The sequence below is a fragment of the Jaculus jaculus genome, chromosome 3 (genome assembly GCF_020740685.1).
Source record: "Jaculus jaculus isolate mJacJac1 chromosome 3, mJacJac1.mat.Y.cur, whole genome shotgun sequence".
NCBI lineage: Eukaryota > Metazoa > Chordata > Mammalia > Rodentia > Dipodidae > Jaculus > Jaculus jaculus.
This window is the reverse complement of record NC_059104.1, coordinates 145,154,913-145,177,680: the sequence shown is the minus strand read 5'-3', so window position 1 is coordinate 145,177,680 and position 22,768 is coordinate 145,154,913. Positions and strand designations below refer to the sequence as shown.

At 38.7% G+C, this 22,768-nt stretch overlaps 1 protein-coding gene across 1 annotated transcript in view; it reads right to left on the bottom strand.

The window, feature by feature from the left end:
* Agbl1 (AGBL carboxypeptidase 1) overlaps nt 1–22,768 on the bottom strand; it is a 763,032-nt gene that overhangs the window by 623,262 nt on the left and 117,002 nt on the right. The window contains exons 10-16 of the mRNA XM_012948687.2: nt 21,348–21,464; nt 19,386–19,957; nt 17,945–18,028; nt 17,648–17,734; nt 13,900–14,048; nt 12,625–12,712; nt 3,341–3,485 (exon numbers count right to left, since the gene is read on the bottom strand). Coding sequence (XP_012804141.2) covers nt 3,341–3,485; nt 12,625–12,712; nt 13,900–14,048; nt 17,648–17,734; nt 17,945–18,028; nt 19,386–19,957; nt 21,348–21,464 — 1,242 coding nt within the window. The remainder of the gene's footprint in view (nt 1–3,340; nt 3,486–12,624; nt 12,713–13,899; nt 14,049–17,647; nt 17,735–17,944; nt 18,029–19,385; nt 19,958–21,347; nt 21,465–22,768) is intronic.

Below are 22,768 nucleotides of genomic sequence, written 5' to 3'. Positions count from 1 at the left end.
ATAAAAACGCCTGTGATTATTAAATATAATCTCTATCATAGGATATTTACAAATTATAAATTCCACAAGGAAATGTGTTTTCTACCCCTCAGCATAACCCTTAAGTTAGAGTTAATAATACAGTTAATTCTTCCCTTGGGGTATCATTCACATTTAATTTATCACTGACCTGTTGGAAGAAAAAGTTTCTCTTTAGGACACATCCAAAAATGAAAATGACCAGCATAGCTGGGCATGGTGGCACACACCTTTAATCCAAGCACTTGGGAGGCAGAGGTAGGAGGCTCACCATGAGTTTGAGGCTGCCCTGAGACTGCATAGTGAATAAGAATTCCAGGTCAACCCTGAGCTATAGTGAAACCCTACCTTAAAAAAATTTTTTTTTTAAAAAGACCAGCATGTGTTACATTATGTACTCATTCTGTCCATAGTGAAGGGAAGGGATTTTCAAGAAAAATCAGTCAACTGCTATCTTAAACCTGGAGACTGCAAACTGCAAAGACCATGAGTCACAGGAAATGCCAAATGTAAAATTGAGAAGTTACACTTTTTCTCTTTCAGCTTGATAGTGAAATTATCTTTCTTCTTCTGTTCTGATCATTTAAGAGAAAGTAGGTATGCCTTCTTCTGTGTCTTTCTCATTAACTCACCCCTAACTTCTATAGTCAATAACAAAGTTAAAACCAGCAAAGATCAATCAACAAGACTTCTATCCATGTCACTACAAAGTAACTTGTAGATGTCACTGAGTCTTGTGTTTTTGTCTCCCTTAAAGATATAATTATTGGGCTGGAAAGATGGCTCAGCAGTTAAGGCATTTGCCTACAGAACCTAACAAATCTAAGTTCAATTCCCAAGTGCCCACATAAAGCCAAATAGACAGGGTGGTGCATGTGTCTTCAGTTCATTTGCAGTGGCCAAAGGCCCTGGTGTGACTATTCTCTTGCAAATAAACAAATAAACAAAACATCTTAAAAAAAACAACAATGAGCTGGGCATGGTGGTGCATACCTTTAATCCAAGCACTTAGGAGGCAGAGGTAGGAAGATCACTGTGAGTTTGAAGCCAGCCTGAGACTATATAATTGAATTCCAGGTCAGGCTGGGCTATTGTGAGACCTACCTCAAGAAACAAAAACAAAAACCAAAGATTAAATTATTCCTCTCTTGACTTCTAATTTATTCTTTAGTTGTAAACTTGAGACCTTGTGCTCTCATATGATGCTCCATAGAGGAAGAAGCCCAGAGGTATAAAGCAAAAATCCAGTGTAATGGAGTCTTGTTGCAAAGGGTTACAGACCAAAACAGCTTATAGGCACTTAACAAGCATCTATCAGAGCATCCTAAAATAAGAGTTGGTAAATGTTTGATCAAAAAAAAAACAAAAAAAAACAAAAAAAAAACACTTTTATTCATTTGACCAACCAACATCCACAGCACTAGGTTAAAATCTTGGAGTTGATAATGTAAATACAGCCATCGGAAATGTCAATATTATCAAAAAACTTAATGACTGCACGTACATAAAAAACTCATCAAACTGCATATTTGGTGCCTATGGTATATAGTAACAAGCAAGGACACTGAGCTGATCCCAGATCAGGAAGTGTTCTGGATTTATTCTACACTTCTTCTGTAATAACATAGAAAGACTACAGGGATTGACACAAAAGGTCCATGCTGTGGTCCATTAGGCTAAGAAGCAGATGTGACACCTCTAACCCTCAGTTTATGCATAAATTAATGTTAAGGGTAAAAGATATCAGCAGGGAATAAAATATATTTACAAGTGAAAAGAACAATGTCCCACACCCGTGTCCCTCCCTCAATTAGGGAAAGCAAATATGTATTAAAACATGAATCCTCTTGCCCCAATATACTTCACATGTGCAGCAATTAACAGATAAGTCCACAAAAGAGCTAGGGAAGGCAATCATGAATGTTGCCTATTCTGTGTGTCCCCACAGGCAAGAGACATGTTTCATAACAAACATGACTCATGGCAGTGTGACACATGACACACTTTTCTTGGATTAACTTCTTGAATTCTCTGAGTATGATACACAAATAATACTAGTTGTGTATCTTTTGCAATCTGGAAAACAGCGAAAAAAATCGCTCTGTAGGCAAGACGACATATGGAGACAAGGACAGATGCACTTGCTTGAAGTGCTTAGCCAAGCGGTCTAAGATATGCCTGCTCAATGAGAAAAATTTCTATTTCTACCTGAGCATTTCTTTTGAAGAGAAAGATGTTCATGGTTACTATTTTCCTACTCCTTATCACAGTCTTAAAATGAAAAGGCTCATCCTTCAGGCTAAAAGATACATACAGGCATATATATACACACATTATTATAAATATGCTAATAACATTTTGCACTAATACAAGGATGAAAGTATTTTATAGAAGATACTGTAGCTCATTAATCCTCAGGATATCCATGAAATAGCTAAGGGAAAGTGATGCTTTGCTAACATTTTCAATGGCATGGTCAAATTATAAGTTTACTAAAATTTGTCCCATGAATATTTTTGTAAGGCCTTTCAGAGCACAGAAATGTTAGCTGCAAGTCTGGACTGAACTCTGCCATACCCTTTCCATAAAACGATCATGATCAGAGGCTGGAGAGATATCTCAGCATTTAAGGCACTTGCTTGCAAAGCCTAGATATCCAGGATCGATTCCCCAGTACCAACATAAAACCAAATGCACAAGGAGGTGCATGCATCTGTAGATTGTTTGCAGTGGCTAGAGGCCCTGATACACCCATTCTCTCTCTCTCTCTCTCTTTCTCTCCACTTCCTCTTTCTCTCAAAAAATAACTAAACAAACAAATAAATAATTTTTAAAAGATCATGATCAGTTACTTGTGGTTTCCCCTCTTTCATTGCTCCCGGCTCCCAACCCTTGTCCATCCAGTCCACTGGGGAAGCTGACCTGGGTGCTCACTTCCACATGTCTTCTTCCAGCCTTCTACTCTTCTTTTCTAAGGAAGTAGTCCTGTACTTTATGTCTTTATTTACATGGTTCCTTTCCCAATTTAACAACCATCTGATAACCTCATTCTTTACTTGATATTTTAAAGACAAGGCCCCTAATAAGTGATCCCATATACCACCCTCATGCAAGGCCTTCAGAATATCAAAGGATATGACTCAGCCACATGCTCTTTCTAGGCAAGGGACACACACAAAATACCAAATCAGTGAGAATTAAACCTGGCTCCTACCGGAAGGCAGTCAATCCCCTCCACATGCCAGGATCTCTGGAATGCTGTAAGGAAACCCTCAGAAAGCCCCCTCCGTTCTACTGGGGGTACAGTGTAAGCATACATTACCATGAGGGAGGAGTAGGTATAGGGATAGTGGTATGCTAGGTAGCAGACATCTTCATTGTGCGGGAAGGTAATGGCAAAGGTGAGAGTGTAATAGAACTTCCCAGATGTTCCACCTGTAGCAGCTGTACTCTGGCGATAATGGTTTCTAAAAAGAGGAGAAGGAGACAGTATAAGAGAAGGATGGGTAGTCTCCAGAGTCCCATATGCCATAAAACTACTGTGAAATATACTGAAAAAAAAAAATGGCCTTCACATAAAACACTTTTGTAGATGAATTCACTGCCTGGCCATGCATATGTGAAGCCATGAATGAGGCTGACTCCATTGCCTCATCCAAGGCATTTATATCACATGGGTCTTCCCTTGCTGCATCTGCAAATGAAATCATCCTAGCTATTGAACTAAAACACAACACAGAGGAAAACGCAAACACTTCTCTTTCCTGGTATCCTATTGCAGGAACATAACAAAATTTGGGTTCCCCAATTCCTGTCTCTACCATGAACCACATAAAGTGCAGCATATTCCTTCTGTCTCCATCTGCCAAATGGATTTGTTAGCTATTAATGCTAAATATTGAATTCCAACTCAGTGCTTTGCATATGTCATTGTGTGCTATTACTGCAATAACCCATTGTATGGATGAAGAAATGAAAGCTTAGGAAAACTAATTGGACAAAAGTCTTGAGGCAAATAAGTGGCTTATGAGGGGTTTGAACCCATGTCTCTCCAACCAAGTAGCCTTTGTTCTTTCCACTATGCAATACTTTCTTCCCAAAGGAATGCATTTGTTATCCCAAATGTGGTTCAGCTTCTTAAAGCTTGAGAATGTACATTTTCCTTGGTCAAAGATGAGGACTGATTTTGATACTTTAGAGAACAAAGTAAATTGCACCCAGAAGTACATCCAAAGCAATATTTTCCTTACATACTGCCAGTAATGCTCCCTCCTTGCCTGATGATGTTGAGACAGCTGTACAGCTTTCCTGAGAAATGTTATCATCGATGCTACATTATAATGCAAAATACATGCAATACCAAAGATATAATTCCACATTTGACTCAACATTGGCTTACTGTCCCATTGTGGCATTGTGGCTCTTTATTGTTGTTTTTGTTTTTGTATTGTTGTTATTGTCATGATTTAGGGAGAGAGGGAGGATAAGGAAAGGCATAATAGATTGTTATTTTTGTTTGTTCTTTCAAAACACAAAAAAGTAATTAAATCCTTTTCGTTTATTTCTACCTTCATTCTGCCCCTACCACCCCAAAGCAAGAATGAAACTAATAGAAAATGGTTTTATTTCACAGTGTTTTGTGTCTTTTTTTTTTCTGGCTTGTTTTGAGTGTATGAATGTATGATATGCACAGGTGTATGTATGTCTTCATGTATGTATGTGTGCTCGTATACATGTGAGTGCACATGTACATGCAGGTGTGTGTGCACGTGTGTGCTTCAGGAGGCCAGAGGTTTAGATAGGCAGTCTTCCTCAATTGCACCCGACCTTATTCTTTGGGCCATGTCTCTCACTGAACCTGATTTAGTTGCACTCACTAGCTAGCAAGTCCTGGGGGATCCCTGTCTGCCCTTCCCACGCTGGGCTGGGATTACTTGTGCACACCACCATGTCCTGTCTTTTATACATGTGTCCTCACATTTGCACAACAAGCATCTTACCCACGAAGCTATCTCCTCAACCCTGGTTTCTCAATTTTTACAAAACTAGGGATGGGGGTAAGACAAGCTGATGATAGTTCCAACTACCCAGAGCCTTATATATTTTATTTGCCTCAGCTTCTGAGCACATGACAATCTCAGGCCTTGATCCTTGTGGAGAAAAGAGGAATGACTGTCCCACACAGCTTTCCGGCATCATGCTAATAGAACTCATTTCCTGTGTGCTTACCAAAATAGAACTTCAAAAGCGAGCTTTCCCCCATGGTGTTATCTAGCTCTTGATACCTAATTGGGTCTATTTTTTCCAGATTTCCCCGAAGTTTTGAAGTTTCTACAAAAGCTAAGGTACTAGTTATTAGAAAGTACATAAAGAAGCAGATGGCCTCCCAGAAGGTATGCAAGGCGCATGTGTTCTGTTATTTTCTTTCTGATTACACTTGTAAAGACTCTGGGCATAGGCATATTCACTTTATACCTAGCAGAACAACAAACAGATGCTGGTCAGTTAGAGCTCCTTATAATGTAAGATCCAGTGAAAGAAAATGAGCCTAAGATACCCCATCAAAGCATGAAAGTGTCTCTCCTGTAAACACACACTCACGAATACAAAAGCAGATGGAAAAATACATCAGGGGCATCATTGTTTCCAAGTACGTTTACCTACAGCATTGGGGACAGAGTCTGCGACTTGACTTAAAAATAATAGACACCCCTAAGTGCCAAGGATGGTGGTTGTATTCGGCATGGTTCTCAATTCTTTGTATGCTTGTATTTGCAATATTAAGTCTAGTACTTAATAATTGGTACAGTTTTGCACACTAAAACTTTGCAGGTTTTCCACTATACACTGAAATCATATCACAAATTAATTTATTCAACAAAAGCTCAACTCTCCTCTACTTTGACACCGAAAGGAGCAAGAAAAACAGGGCAATGAAATCTCTGTATTTATCCTTATGCATTCCCCCTCCTTTTGAAAAACAATCTGGGTTCCAAGGCAAGACCAGCTCCAATAAAAGGGAAAGAAATAGCATGGGCTGATTCTTGGCATTTGCGCTTCTGTGGTGCTAGTGGTTGAAAGGAAGAACTTCAAATGATAGTTTTGACTATATAATGTCTGCATTCTCACACCTGCTATGCACTTACATGCGTGTATTCGTTTACATACATACCCCTTGCATGTTACCCAGAGCAGCCTTCTGGGAGCTGCACTGCAGTGGGAGCTGTCCAAGAGGTGCCTGTCTCCAGGCAGTGCCCTTCTTTTCTAAGACCATCTTCAATGTGAAGTGTATGGCGAATCTCTACAGTGAAACTGTGCTGCCATGATTCAATTTTTCCAGGATAGAGTGATAGCTACCACTGAGTTTCCTTTTTTTTTTTTTTTTTTTAATTAAGATGGTAACATAGTGGAGGTGACTACAAGATAGTTGCATCCCTGTGATAGTTACTCTCTGTGTTCTTTAGCATAGAAAGCTATTTTCCTCATCTTCATTGCCCCACCTCTCTCAAGAGTCAAATGTTTCCCCTTGAGAAAGTTTTTTTTTATTTTTCTTAGATCCTCCTTTCACATAGCTCTTATCAAACAGTATATTTCTCACCATCAACATTTTCTGCAAAGACATGGCTTATTGAATTGTGTGTTACTATGCTTGGACTTCGTGTATGGTGCTTGGACACAGTGTGTTCAGTTAGTTTGTAAAATAAGTGGACCTATGACTTTCATAGTATTAATCAGAATAGTTAGTATTTTAACTATTATTTATTTATTTATTTGTTTATTTATTTATTTAAGAGTGTCAGACACAGAGAGAAAGACAGATACAGGGAGAGAGAGAGAATGGGCGCGTCAGGGCTTCCAGCCTCTGCAAACGAACTCCAGACGCGTGCGCCCCCTTGTGCATCTGGCTAATGTGGGACCTGGGGAACCGAGCCTCGAACCAGGGTTCTTAGGCTTCACAGGCAGGCGCTTACCGCTAAGCCATCTCTCCAGCCCTTAACTATTCTTAATGATGTTTTTCAAGGTAAGAATTTTTTACACATCATACTGATAGAGACAATAAGGTTCACTGATCTTGTCTTGAGCAATGCCACAACCCCATTGTAGACTTATCTCTCAAACTAAGATTATTTTCCTTACATTACTTGCCTCTAAGGAAAGGAACAAGAGGACTTTTGATCCAATACAGTATGTAAGAGTTTTTCATTCTCATCTCTGTAAATCAGGGCTACTGCAAACTTAGAGTCCAAAATAACAGCAGAAATGTAAAATAACCCAAAGAATATATAATAGAAGTGATCCATATGTTGTGTTTCAGTAAGACGTTTCAATTAATTATTACTTATAATCACTAGCATTTATTGAATGCCTCTAGGCCTCAGGCAATGCCCTTAGCTTTCCAAGTGTTTTATCTCACGTCCTTTAGAACAGCTCTGAGGAAATGGATACCAACTTCATCATCACTCATAGACAATGAATCCAAGGCTCAAAGAAGTCAGGTTAATTTGCCCATGGTTATACCATGATCAAGTGGTGGAAATTTAACTTGAAGAACTTTCTCTCCTCATCTTTCTCTTCCAGGTGGGGAAAGGAAACATGAAAATCCTCAGTGTGCTAGACCACAAACACACTGATCACTTGAATCCGAGGTGAACTGGGCTGCCTAGACCTGGCAACTCCACAGTCAAAAGGCTCCCTTTGTCTTCCCCTTCCTTGAACCATTTATCTTTGAGCAGATCTGTGCTTTTGTAACTATAAAGCCTTCAACGAGGCAGGAAGCAAAGTACACAAATGAAGTTACAAACTCAGTCTGTTTCCATTTGTACTTATAAATATGCTGGGAAGTCTTTTTTTTTTTTTTTGTTCTGTGCACACATGAAATTAGCAAATGCTAGGGCAGAGAGTAAATTAAGTAATTTCACCATGATGATGGCTCTTTTTAACAAGGTACATCTTTCCATTTAACAGGAACTAATAAGGCAGATCAGCGGAGTTGCCAGGCTTGCCTGTGGCTGCAGCATTTCTAATATTCTCTACAGCACCAGATCTCTCTCCTGAGATTCCCGCAGAAGGATGCATGATGGCAGAGCTCTTGTATGGCATTCATCTTCATGAGTGAGCTGCTCCATCTCCCCTCGCAGGCGGAGATGAATGTCAGAAGAGATCAGCCCCTGTGTATTACATGGCCACTTGGCATCTGCAGCTTCCCTCCTTCTGCCCTTCAGAACCAAAATGACTTTAGACCAGAGCTGGGAGAGAGCTCAGATAGGTGTGCGCTGTGTGTGTCAGAAGTAGAAGCAGGCCCTAGGAAAATAAATAAAACAGAATCTAAAACTGTCCTTACCTACTTTTATGAGAGGCATGGAAAATGAGTCCGCCCTTTATGATCTTCTGTGTTGAATTTTTTTTTTTTTTTAATTTTCTGTCAGAGAAGTCTTCAAGGTGGGTGGGAGGTATGGGCAGAATAAAAGGGCATGAGGTACTCCAGGGGAAGGACAGGGAAAAATATTACAATTTCTCCATAAATGTATTATTACCTTGGTAGTAAGAAAGAAATTAAACTGCCAAGTGGTTAATGTGGGATTGACCTGACTGGCCTATGTAATCCATGCCAACCTTATGTGATGAATAATTACAAAACAAATTAGATTTAGTTACAGTGGTAGCACATCCTCTTCCCTACTTTATTCCAGGGAAGTATTGTGAAAAGTACACTAAATTCTACATTAGCTGTTCTCTTATGCCATGCAGTTCAGTATCAATGCTGTGGTGAGTGGGGAAGGAGGGGGTGCTGCTGCTGAGACATGAGAGTAACTTGCCCTTCCTTCCTTCCTCTTTTTTTTTTTTCTTTTAGCTTCTGGTAAAGTATTTATGTCCACAAAATCTTATTTTTGGTAAATATACAGTTTATATTATGTTATCTCAAACCAAGCCTTTCAAGTTAGGCAATTTTTTCTAGTGTTATACTTGGAAACCATAGATTGATAACAATATTACAAGCATAGACAATAGAGAAAAATGCAGAACATACAAGGGCTACCATGACCTCAGCCCAAGCTTTTTCTCAATAATACTCATTTGTGGGTTGGGGAGAGAGATTAGCCCTTAAGGTACTTGCCTATGAAGACAAAGGACCTACATTTGATTTCTTGGGACCCATATAAGCCAGATGCACAAGGTGGTACATGTGTCTGGAGTTCATTTGCAGTGGCTGGGAGGCCCTGGCACACCTATTCTCTCTGTACCTCCCCTCCGCTCTCACTCACACTCTCTCTCTGTCTGTCTGTCTGTCTCTCTCTCTGCTTCTTTCTCTCAGTCTCAAATAAATAAATAAAAATATTTTTTAGTTAAAAAGAATACTCATTTATGTAAAAATAAACTAATTGGTATTCAAACAATTAGTTAGACAGAAATGGAGGGCTGGAGAGGCAACTTAGTGGTTAAGGCACTTGCCTACAAAGCCAAAGGACCATGTTCTACTATCCAGACACCATGTAAGCCAGACACACAAAGGCAAGTACAAGGTCACACATGCCCACTAGATGGTACAAGGATCTGGAGTCCGATTGCACTGGCTGAGGCCTTGACACACCAACTTTTCCTCTTTCTCTTTCTCTTTCTCTCTCTGTTTTTCCCTCTCTCTCCTTCTCTTTCTATCCCTAAAAAATTAAATAAAAAAGAAATGGAGAGACAGAGATGAGAGAGAGATAGAGATGACAGATAGAGATAGATATAGATGATAGAGATAGATAGATGGTATATGTGTATTTGACTATGTAGCCCTTAGATAGTTTAAATTCATGGGAATCCTCTTGTCTCAGCCTCCCAGGAGCTGGGATTATAGGCTTAGGCCACCATGTCCAACAATAAGTATATTTTCAACAGTGAGCTTTATTGAAAATGTAGGGTGTGTGCTCAGTTATCAATAGTATAAACATGTAACAAAAACTACTGTTTGTCTTATACCTTTGTACATTTTCCAAAGTAATATAATAGTATGGTCATATATTCATCATTTATTTTAAAATAATTTGTTAACAAATCATGGAAATATTTATGAACAAACATATATAGCTTATTAATTTGGAGGCAACTGCTAATTGATGACCACTGGCCCCACAAAGTAGTCAACCCACCTTTGAAATGGTTCATTATGGTTCTGTCTTCTAGAGGAAATGGGGGCCCTATTCTTTCTGAGTGTTCTTTTCCTTTCACTAGCTACCCAAAAATCATGGCTCATGACAACAACCTGGGCACACCTTTAAAACAGGACATGTATTTTTTGTACTTTAATAACATAATGGCAATAAAACTTCTGAGTTTCTACTAACACATATGAGACTAGGAAAAAGGACATACAGTTTTTCCATATTAATATTCCAAAGAGAATAAAGGCATGAAGAAAGCAAAGAAATCCTTTACAGCACATCAAATATAAAATGTTGATGGGAAATCAGAGTGAAACATACTATGTCATAACAAGTATTTTAAAATAGATGGAGGTTCTGTGACTTGTGGATGAATAGAGATTGCATAAATCTAGCCCATTGCTATATCATATTATTGGAAATATGTTAACATGCTGTGATGAATAATTATAAAACAAACTACATTACAATGTAACAATCTTATCCATTCATCTCTGTTGTATTCACGGCTGGAATATGAAAAATGAATTGCATTACACATGCATGGTTTTCATCTTACCCCTGTGTTACTCTTTTAATCACATAACAATTGTCTTGTTAATGAATCTGAAAGCCATTTACACTGGCTTCCTTTGGGCCTGGGCTGTGCTTTTGTATATGTGGCTTATACCTGGTCCCCTTGAACTTATTCTTTATCCCCCAATTCCAAGAGGAACACCCTCCTGGGAGACATCTACCACATTGGGAAAATAAGTGAAGCCTCATCTCTGACCAGAATCAAGCCAGCTTTTAGCTGAGACTTTCACATTTGTTATCAGTAACTTTTTTCTGAAGAAATTAAAAGTTTGACCTAACACAGTACGATGTCTAAATTAGGTTTTCATTTTTTCCCCCTAAAATTGTGAACTTTACAACCCTGGGGTGATTTTTCACCTAAATCTCATGGTACCATAAAGCGCATCCTGAGAGTCTTGAGATAAGTGGGCCAGGCAGTAATTGCCACTTAGGCGAATGGAAGACCAACAAAGTCATAACATTTTGCTATCCTTCCAAAGAATATATGAAAATACTATTTGGATTCATATCTTAATACATCAAAGACTGAAACTGCCATCTCTTTTATTGCAGACTGTTCATCAGCTCAGCTCTGTGTTCTGTAGACTGCTATTATCTCCATGGTGATTTCTGCCTTTATCTAAACAGAGCAACAAGACCTCTGACCTTTCCTATCAATACCACCCTCAGAGTCTCAAAGCCAAGAGGCATGAAATGTACATGCTCCTTCTTTTTGATACTTAAAACAATCCTCAACTCTGGACAGTCTGGTAATAGTATTGTAAGGAATTCACGTACTCTTCAAAAGATATAAGACTTACTTCATCTAAGAAAATGAGTACTAGCTTACCAATTTGTGTGTGTGTAAATGTGTGTTTATGTGTGTGAAGGTGTTCTTATGTGTGTTAGTGCATATGCACATATGTGAGCATATGCCTGGAGCCCAGAGGACAATCTCAGATATCATTCCTCAGGTATCATCTAACTTTTTTGAGACAGGGTCTCTTATCAGCTTGGGGCTCACTAATTAAACTACACTGGCTGGCCAGTGAACCCTAGGAATCTACTTACCTCTGCCTCCCCAGAACTGAGATTACAAGTGTGCACAACCTCTATTTTAAATGTGAGTTCTAGTGTCTGAACTCAGGTCCCTGTGTTTGCATGGCAAGTACTTTTCTGACTGCCTGCCTCCTTAGCCCTGACTTTCCAGTTTTTATTAAAAACACTTAGCAATGCAATAATTATAAGTTTTGTATATTCTACCTGAACTAATATATCCTGTTTTAAGTATTTAGATTTCATTTTCATCTAAAGAAAACAAACACATATGTAGTAAAGGGGTCTAGAATCATTTATCATCAAATGTTTGGATAAGTTGAATTTCATCATAATTTTTCAGGATAAACTGATGAAACTAGCTACTGGTCAAAGATTGAAGACCCAAAATAAACCTTCCCTGTTTTATTTTGTAAACAAAAACTTTTTTGTGAAAGAAGACTGATGTAAATGTATTTGTCACATTGACACATCTCTTTACACTGGAAAAGTGAAGCAGATGTGATCACATAGGCAAGAGCATTTCATGATCTTTGTTCACTGATTAGAACTAGACAAAGAACAAAGGCCCAAAGCACTAATCAATGATTCTACCTGTTCAGCATCTAATACCTGAAAACAAGGTGTAAAAGTTTGAATGTATATAAAAGAAAACATCTTTCAGTAAATCCTAAAATATTTTTGGGCCTATGTAAATGCTGTCTAACTTTCTCACCTCACAAAGACAAGGCACTAACATCAAGCATGGCCAACAAACAGATTGTTGGTGCCTACAAGATCAACATGGGAAAGCAAGACATTGAGAATCTGACATCACAGAGTCAATAAAGCTAGAAGAACTCTAACATACTTGTAGTAACAGATTTCAGAGCCTGTCCGTATCCAGTTGGGTCTACCGAGAAGAGCCTCCTTCACAGAGTACAGGGTGGGTTGCATTCCTACATGATAAAAAAAAAAAAATAAAAGCAAGTCTTCATCCTTAAGAAAAAGAGAAAAAAGAAGAAGATAGCAGTAGGTTGAGTCATGGCCCCTCCAAAGATAAAGTGGCAGTTCTTAATCCCTCAAAGCTGTGGACTCTTAACTACATATGGCCAAAGAGACTTTGCAGTTGTAATTAAATGTAGGACTCTGAGCTGCAATGAGCATCTCTCTGGGTTCTCAAAGCAATCTCAGATGTACTTGTAACAAGGAGGCAGAGGGAAGCTTAACTAAAGAGGAGAAGTAATGTGACTATAGTAGACTGAAGAGGCCGTGTTGCTGGCTTTGAAGATGGAAGAAGGGGTCATGAGCCAAGGAATGCAGAGATAGAGCTCTTGGATCCAGAAAAGAAAATAGATTCTCTCCTAAAATCTCCAGAGGGAACATAGCCCCACAGATACATTTACATTATCCAAGTGAAATTGATTTTGATTTCTGGACTTCGTCACTGTAAAAGAATAAATGTCCCATATATCACACTACCAAGTTTGTGACAGTTTGTTAGGTTAACCATACAAAGTGAAAGTGAGAATCAAAGGTCATATGTTCTCTATGACAGCAGTGAGAATCTATGCCAGGTAGTACGGAACATAGGCAGTGTCCTGCGCGTGAGTTCTTTTCTATTCAAAGCCTATCAATAAATCAAATACGAGCTAGCAATGACACAAGAGCCAAATATGGGCTGCTGGTCCATCTTTATATCCTAAATATCTTCTCCCAAATGGATTGTAGGCATTAAGGAAAACTTAAACATGTTCCAGAATTTTCTGAGATCATAAAACAGTGGTTCAAATGAATCTTGCTTCACTACTGGCTTGTGGCAAGCAGGCAAACACAATTGACTCTGTGGGATTTTGGAAACGGAGAACAGAAATAAGTGAGAGAATGCGTGGACATTGAAAGTTCAAGGTGCACTGAGGGAATTAGTACAGAAAATAGCGGAATGCTATGAGCCTTCCCTGGCAGAGCTTCCACAGCAGCACTGTACCATTGACAATCAACACCTTGCCATATAGGCAACCAAAATAACCATCTAACTTCAGACCTTCTGGGAGTCCAACAAGGACTACTGATAATAGTACAAATAGTCAAGGAGTAACATCATTCCTGGTATAACCAGAAAGCTCTAATCCCCAAGAGCTCATACCATAGTTGAATTGGCTGTTGGGCTTCTCGCAGTTGATGATGTTAAAGCGGTAAGGAACAGCAGCTCTCATACCGCTCACCTTGAAGTAGAACCACTGCTGGTGCTGGGAGCTGTTCACGTCAGCATTGACCAACAAATCGTACTCAGACCTGCAGTCAGAAGTGGCATAGAAGTGTTACCCAGAAAGTCTTTAAGGAAAATGAGAAAAACTGTATGTCTCAACTTCTGTATTATAGATCCAATACTCTGCATCCCAGCTGGCTAGTAAATTTTAGTTATTGCACATATCTCACAATACTGGGCATAGGCTTTGGGGATTGTAAGAGGTGAGACGTGATATTAGAAGAGTAATTTAACCAACTGTATTGTGTCTTTCTATGAAACTGCACTGAAGTTTCTGTCCAATTAGACAAATGCAAGCCTTCTAAATCCCAAGAAAATTCACTCACATATGGTTTGGATATATCATGACTATTTGATGCTCAATTTTACCTTGGACTGTTTCCTTATGTAGAAAAAGAAAAAAAAAAAAGTACCTCACCTTGCATTGCTGCTTGTAAAGATTAAATAGCATGATTGATATAAATCTACCAGCAGAGGGACAAACATGAATTACTCTGGAAGGCTAATATTATTTGTATATTTTATTTTCATTTTGACTGAGTTACTGCTTCCATGCAGTAAGGTACAGAAGTCTTAAATGTACAGCTCAAAGAATTTATTTGCATCAGATGCAACTCTGTGACCTTTATCCAGATATAGGGGAACTCCACCTCCCTAGAAACTCTTGTCTATCACCTATCAATTGCTATGTTTCCAAAGACAAATAACTTTTTGAGTTCTAGCAACAGATTTCAGAATGAAGTTTAATTTAACCCATATTATCAGTAAATTTCATTTTCAAAAATGTTATTGCCACATTTTTGGGCATTCTCTTTGGGGTATGTTTCTAACAAGGATGGTCTTTTTTTTTTTTGCCCTTATTCATACACATCCTCCCATTCTAAACCCATGATAAATGACATTGTTTAGGGATATTTATACAAAAGTAGAGCTTCCATATATAAGACCTGAGTGGAGAGTACACCTTCAGCGTGGCTGTGTGGACCACACTAATGAGTTCTTCATGCAGCATATAGAAGATAAGAAGCTGGGAGGACAAAGTGGTCCAAAGGACTATGCTGGAAAAATCTACGACCCTTAAATAATTGTTACCACGATGCTTTACCCACTAAGTCATCATAAAAATACCTTACCAGGAAATTTCTTTCCCCTAGCCTTGGAATCTTTTACCCTGACTATAACTGATTTGTTTAGGGTTCTAGTCTCTGATCAAATGTAGATGTAGAGAGAAAAAGACCTGAGCCAAGCCAGAAGCTTAAGCACATGCTGAGCTAAATACTGCCTGACCAGCAGACTGCAAATCAAGTGTTATCTCCTGGATCCTTTGAATGTGAATCTAAAGAGAAAAAAAAAATAATGAATGCAGCAAGTGTGATTCTCTCTTTAGAAACCTATACCCACACTTGCATGTACAGAACTCAACTCTCATTTTATTAAGCCCTCCCCCTTTCCCATGCTTAAATCTAAAATAAAAACTTTAGTTTAAAAACACCAGCTTTACTACAAGAAGAGAAAAAGAAAGCATAAGCCATAGGTATAAGTAGATGTTGAGCTAACAACAGAAAGAGAAGAAGGCTAGGATGGAATCTTGACACAGTCACCTTTTCTTCTACCCAATTACCTCAATTTGACTATTTTATGTTCTGGCACATTTTGAAGTAGCTCATATACAAAACAGGATCATTTTTCATCTGACCAAGAAGAAATACTTCAGAAATAACATACTAGGTGGAAATAAAATAAATCTGACCTACACTAGGTTCTGAGCTCTTAATGGTGAACATGCATCCTTGAATCAGAGCCGGTTCAATGAGAGTTTACTATGTGGCAGGCATGCTTCAAGACTTTATGTGTAGTACTTAACTCTGATAAAAACCCTATAAATGAGCTGGAGAAATGTTTCGGAGGGTAAGGCACTTTCCTATAAAGCCTAATGACCCAAATTTAATTTCCTAGTATCCACAAAACTCCAGATATACAAAGTGGCACATGTACCTGGAATTTGTGTACAGTGGCAAGAGACCCTGGCATGCCCATTCTCTCTCTCTTCTTGCCTCCCTCTGTGTGTGGGAAGGGATGTTCCCCTTGCAAATAAATAAATAATATTAAAAATAACCACTATAAAATAGGTGCTATTATTGCTCTCAATTTGCAGGTAAGAAAACAAAAGCATGGTGTTAGCCAAGCAACTTACTCAAAATCTGTTGGAAAGAGATGGAAGTTGCTCTGGTAATCTGGTTCCAATATCTGTGGCCACTACACCATTAACTGTGCATGGTGATTGTCAGAAGTTCACCCAAAGAAGAAGGATTATATATATCTTAACTTTTGGTATATGGGATATACAGCCCACTGTGGTATGGTAGGAAGAGTTATATGTAACTTCATGAGACCAGTAAAAGGATGGTTTCACTGCCACTGAAAAAGAATCACCACCTTCCCATTTTGTTTTCTGTATCATTAGTCTTTCCTTCTCTGGGGAATAAGCTTCTATTACTAAGGCTTGTTGGCAGCTTTTGTGAGAAAGGCATAGCACTGAATTTCCTATAATGAAGGCATGAGAGCCCAAGTTTGTCACCACTAAACACTGCACTGCAAGAGAACAAGCTGTAGAAAGGAACAGGAATTCGGAATGAATGTCATGGACTCTTTTTAATATTTTTTTATTAATTAGTTTTGTATTCGGCAAATACAGTCAGTTTGGTACTGTTATTAGGTTCATTCGTGACCTACCCCTCCCCTTGGCCCCTCCTTGTTGATGTAAATGGGTCATGCATTGTGGAGTTAGCCCACAGTTATGGGTAAGATAAATGTCTCTGCATATCATGACCTAACATGTGGCTCTGACATTCTTTCCAGCCCCTCTTCCGCAAAATTTCCCTGAGCCAAGTTGGGTTCATTTTTGGTCCGCTTCAGTGATGAGGTGTTGGGGGCCTCTGGGGCTCTGGATCTCTGATTTGGTAAGAGTTGAATTTTCTCTGTGTTGATCTCCTTCCCCCTTGTGCTGGTATCCGGTTCACCAGCAAGACAGCATCCTTGCTTGTTTCACCAATTTTTCTTAGTTTCAGCCGGGGCTTTTTTTGAGGTACGATGGGGTGGCTCTCTCCTTAGTCCAGTAGTGGCAAACAGCCATGCTCAGAACCAACTGCTCTTGATATGACTAACTGATCCCCTCAGTGATACAGAACCCATAGCTGGAGCTGGGAAACAAATCAGAACCATATCCAAACACAAGCCAACTGTCCATTATCAGGCATGTACTCTTCCATGTCTCTAGATCCAGTCTCGCCATCAAGGAAAAGATAAGAATCCAGGACAAAGGGCTCTCATATCAAAATATGGAGCCATTATTTGGAATACAAGGTATATTTATGCATCCAATGAATAATTCAACCTACTATGGCATCAGCCAATGAGTTCCCTCAAGAAATGTGGATAAATGATTAACCAAGGACTCTCAGAGAAGAAAAGATTCATTGGAATGTTTACCAGTTTCCATGGTATGAAGATGCTCTCCATGACTGATATCAAGCCAGCAATGTGAGGTCAATAAGAATGGGGAGAAACGGTCACTATCTGCTCTCCTGTGCTGCCAGAAGCCACCCCGGTAGCTGTCCTTACTTACTCACGCACTTGGATGGCTTTACGAAGGTTTCCTGATTCAAATGTAGAGGAGAATCTTAAGCAATTGAAATCACTGTCTTGAGAAGGCCTATAATAAAACAGAGAGTATGTGAGCATGTCTGAATGCTATGCTTGAATGCATTTTTACATTTCTCAAAGATAAGATTTGTCTTATCTCTTAAGTCACCTTGCTATTTATAGAAGCATGACTAGATTGCAAACAGGAAACACTCCTACCCTCATGCTATTATGAGAAATCCCCTTGCCTCCCATTCTGTGTATGTCCAAGACCACCTACCAAGGCTCATCTAAACTGAAGACGACTTTATTTACAATATCACTTGGCTGGATGAATCTCCTGATATCCTCTAGTATCTTGATCCTAGAAAGGAAAATTGGAAACACTGTGAGTGTTGGCCCTATACTTTACCCTTCTCATTATATAGGGAAGGGTCTTAGGAGTCATCAGAGAAATACAGAAAAAGAAGTTTAACAATGTTCCAATCTTGTGTTCAAAGTTACAAACTACACTTCTCTACTTTTAGAGAAAGCAACAATGATAGATTAGCATTAAGGCATTTTTATCTTGAAGGATTTTGTTATGAGAATTTTTGGTAGAATTTTCTGTATGTATGAATATGAGGTTCCTTTGTATTGAGACAGTTCTGGAGAAGATGTTAGAACTACTAGCTGGATCATTGAAGCTTGGAGGCTCTAATTGAGCCTTTGTACTTTGTATTGATTCTGGGCATTTCTACAGTTGTATTCCTTGGACTCTGTGTGCTTCAAGAAGGCTGAAGTCAGTCTTTTGTTTAAGAAAAAATATATCAGGATAATATCAGGAAATTTGAATAAGATGGAAGGAAGAAGCTAAGGAGGTCTTTCAATTCCCCCTTACATTTATATTCTATTTCATATATATAGGTGGGAGGCTGATGGCAATGAGATAGACATGAAACCTAGCATGAAAGGGAAAAGGTCCTTGTCAGGGCTAAGATAGGGCCAGAACAGCAAGAAGGGTGATTTTCAGACAATGTTCCAGGAATAAGGTCAGAGAGGTCAGGCAAACACAGGTCAAAATCATTCTCGGGACCTACAATCAAAAGAACAACTTATCAAGGACATCAATAAGGTTTTGAAGCATTCATTGACTTAGTATGTGCATACCCATTTTTCTCCAAGGAAATAATATTTTCTTCCCTTTATTCAATTTCATTTTAATATCACTATTCTAAGCCAAAAACGGTGCTGTCTTTCCTACATTCTGGGAATAACTTGTCACCCAGGGTTTCTGCCCTGTATAATATGAGATTTTTTGAATAAAAATTCACTACCTCCTCTCTGTTAGAAAGAAATAAAATACCACTTTGTCATAAACAAGGTAAGAGATCCCAAATAATCAGTCCATGTTTTCTTTTCTGAAGGCCTTACTTTTGGGGAAGAATCCAACATTTGCAGACACTAGATGTCATGGTCTACAATGGAGATGAGGCAAGGGCGTATCTCAGAATCTTCAAAGGAAACATATGTCTGTCACTAATTAACATCTGGTACTTAATTGTCCTACTTTAGAAATAGGACTTATGTTTGGTAAGAGTTTCCCAAAGTATTTTATGATGCTCTGGACCAATGCTTATTTCCCTACAGATGACAGGCTACATGCAAAAAACAAAAACTATTTCACCTATAAAAATATTAAATAAGAGAAAATATAGGTTATAAATCAGAAGTACCCTCACCTCTGGATCCCCCATTTGCGATCCAGCATAGAGTGGGCAGTGGGAGGTGGACAGTGTCCCCAGAGATCAGGAAATGCCATCATTTTGAAGTCTACAACAGATCTGGTTTTTCTAGTTTTAGCCATATAAAGACAGGGATCATGGAAAGGAATATGTCTGGGATGCGTATGTAGAAGCTTTGATATTCTTTCATCAGTTTCTCTTGGCTTACAGGAGTTGGAAAAGAAGACATTTATACTTGGGCAAGAAATTTCTTCTATGTTCCAAGCATCCTCTTCCAGGAAAGCCTTAGTATCAAAGGTACCAGGAGAATCTGTCCCCAAACCATTTTGCTGTACACTTTGGCATAACTTCATTATAGGTCTGTTTTTGGAATATAGGTGCATGGTGGCTTTCCCTGCCTTCACCATGTTTAGAATGGAAGTCTGGACTACGTCTTCTTTTTCTTGCCTCCAGCTTTGGTCTGTATTGAAGCAATGCTGTGGTGGGGAGGCAGCACTTGGAATGTGGCAGTGATTAGCATGCTGAGTATCTTCAAAGTTCAGAACATCTCCAAATTTGGATGCCAGTTCCTTCAGGTTTAAAGTAGGGGGGAAAAAAAAAGTCTATGTCAGTGTTTCCTTCCATCTAGAGAATACACTTTGATCCTGGTGCTTGTTCTCTGAGCCAAGACGTAAGGGTAAACACTGTGAATTGGAGAAGTTTCTCCAAGGTCAACCAAAGAAAAACTAACCTTTAAGAGTCAAATAAATGACAGAATCATACAAAATCATGATTGGAAGGGAACTTGGGTGGGTCTGTATATTAAGTATATAAACACCTTCTGCAAATCTCCACTAAGTTCCATTCTAGTTGAATATTTCATTTACTGGGAATTCACTGAGCTCACAGTAAAGGTTTTTGCTGTGCCCCCAGGCAGTGCCTTTGATTTAAAGACAATTCTTATTTTTTAAAAAAAATTTCTTCTTTACACTGACCTAAAATTTCCTTCCCTGAAACTTTGACTATTGATCATCTTCTGCCTTCTAGAATGAAATGGGATATATCAACTCCTTTCTATATAGGCCTTTCTATAACCGTTTGATGTGGCCATGCTCATAATTTGTTAAGAGCCATAAGAAAATAAAAGAGATCAAAAGGCAGGTCTGACACTGTAATGTCAGCAACACAGCAGCAGCAGCAGCTAGGTGCTGGATGAACATCACCAAGTCTAAATGACCCATTTTGCCTTTACTGCTACAGAAAGCTAGAGTGAGGATGGCTACCTTTAGCAATCCATCTTCCCACTTCAGTATAGTACAATTAAATCATCCAGAAACTCTACTTTTTTAGTATATAGCCTTAGGGCACCATGATGCTCACCAGTCCATAGGCACTGACGTTTACTTTCATGCTAATACTATCCTATGGTTAAACCCTAAGATTATAACACTCTTGTATGCATACTAGATTTTTATCTGTGGTAGTTTGAGTGGATGGGCCCCAATATGTTCAGAATTGTATTAAAGTTTGTAATTTAGATTTGTAGCCACCTGGTGAGAGAAGGTGACACTATAGGTGGATCCTAGGGTCCAGCCCTAAAGTGCGGGGGTGGATTTGGAATTCCAGTCTAAAAATGTGCAAAGTGCTACAATTCAGCCTGGAGTTTCTGCTTGCTGCTGGTGGTGTGTGTTCTCTCTCTCCTTGATTCTGTAAGAGGTGGTTAACTTCTGCCATTATGGAATTTCCCCTGCATCTGTAAGCATCAATAAATATCCCTTCCTCCATAACTGTGAATGATTTGGAAGTTTATCTCACTGACTTTGGAACTGTCTACCACAGAATCTCGCTTAAATTTTTGCTTTGCTCTCAGAAGGATCCAAAAAGCAGATTAGTGATGATGAACAATATGTTTGGCCTCCCAAATTCTACAAAGAACCCAGCACACATCGCCAAGGAGTACAACACTGTCCTGTGCCCTACCTCAAAGCTATCAGAGAGCTCATGACACATCGCCTCATATTGTATCAGCTCCCCCTCAGGTCGGTCAAGACCAGGTTCGGAACTCAGCTTGTCAACATCAGTTTCCAAGTCATCATCCTATAATGTAATAGTTAAAGAACAGGTTAGATTCATGAAATCCACCCTTCCAGGCATCATGAAAAAAATACATGTGTGCTCCTTTACAATCTTAGGACATGTTCCTTGCCCTCAAGTTGTAACACCAGCCTAGCAACTATAGAATCTAATACACTACATTGTATTTTTAATCTAAAAATAATGATATAAAGTTTTTATCAGTATTTTTTATCAGCCCTTACCAGAAATACCATATAAAATTAAGTGTGTAAATAATAAAACCTGCAATTAAAAATTCTTCATCTCACTTCTAACCAGCATCAAAATCACTGCCATTCTCATCCATATTCACCTATCTACTTCACAGTTTAGGCCCTTTACTCTCTGCACAAACATTGAATACATATCTACTACAAGTAATACAGTGACATTGGAACTGACAACTGTCCATGCTTCTGGGGAACCAGTCTTCCAGTAACATAAATAAGATACAATAATAAGATAAAGAAATAGTAAAGTCATTTCCAACAGTAATAAATGTCTTGGAAATGATGAAAGAGGGTAATGTAATTGTGACTGAGACTGGAGGAAGGGAAACAATCTGGACTGAGTGGCATAACAGAGACTCAGAGAACCAAAATAAATAAATAAATAAATAAGCTAGTATATAAAGAAAAGAATTCTTGCAGGAGTAGTCAGAATTTGCTTTTACAATAAAGGTGGCTAGAACACAGAGTGTAAGAAAGTTGTAGAAGATGTGATTTAGGAAGAGAGAGAAGAAAAATGGTATTGATCCTTATAGTTCCCGGACACAGTCTATTGTCCCACTGTACCTTTGTCTCATTGTGACAGTTAAAAGTTTACCAAATGCTACCAGTCTTCTCTACATCGGGTTAAATTGCCCAACTCATTTTTCTTCTAGATCATTATCCTTTAATAGTTCAAAGGTAATGGTGACTCTCCTCTGAATACTTGTGTGTCTTACAGAGAAAACACACCCAAGACCAAATGGTCCATACTCAATGTCCTTCTTTATCCTAGATCAAGTTTCATTAATAAAGTAGGAGAGAAATATCTACCACTTGCTTTAGAAACATATTTGGTTCGTTAAGGAAAACCTGGCAGCCCAGTCCTAAGTCAAATAAATGTGGAATATAAATGCTCACATTACTGAACCAGGGGGAAAAAGAAATTGAAATGTTCCATCCATCCTATGAATTTTTCTTCCAAACTTCAAATTAAAAGAAAAGTAAATCACACGAGTTTAACTTAACGATATTTTCAGGCACACTGCACTGTAAGCTCATGTTTTATAGCCATCACTC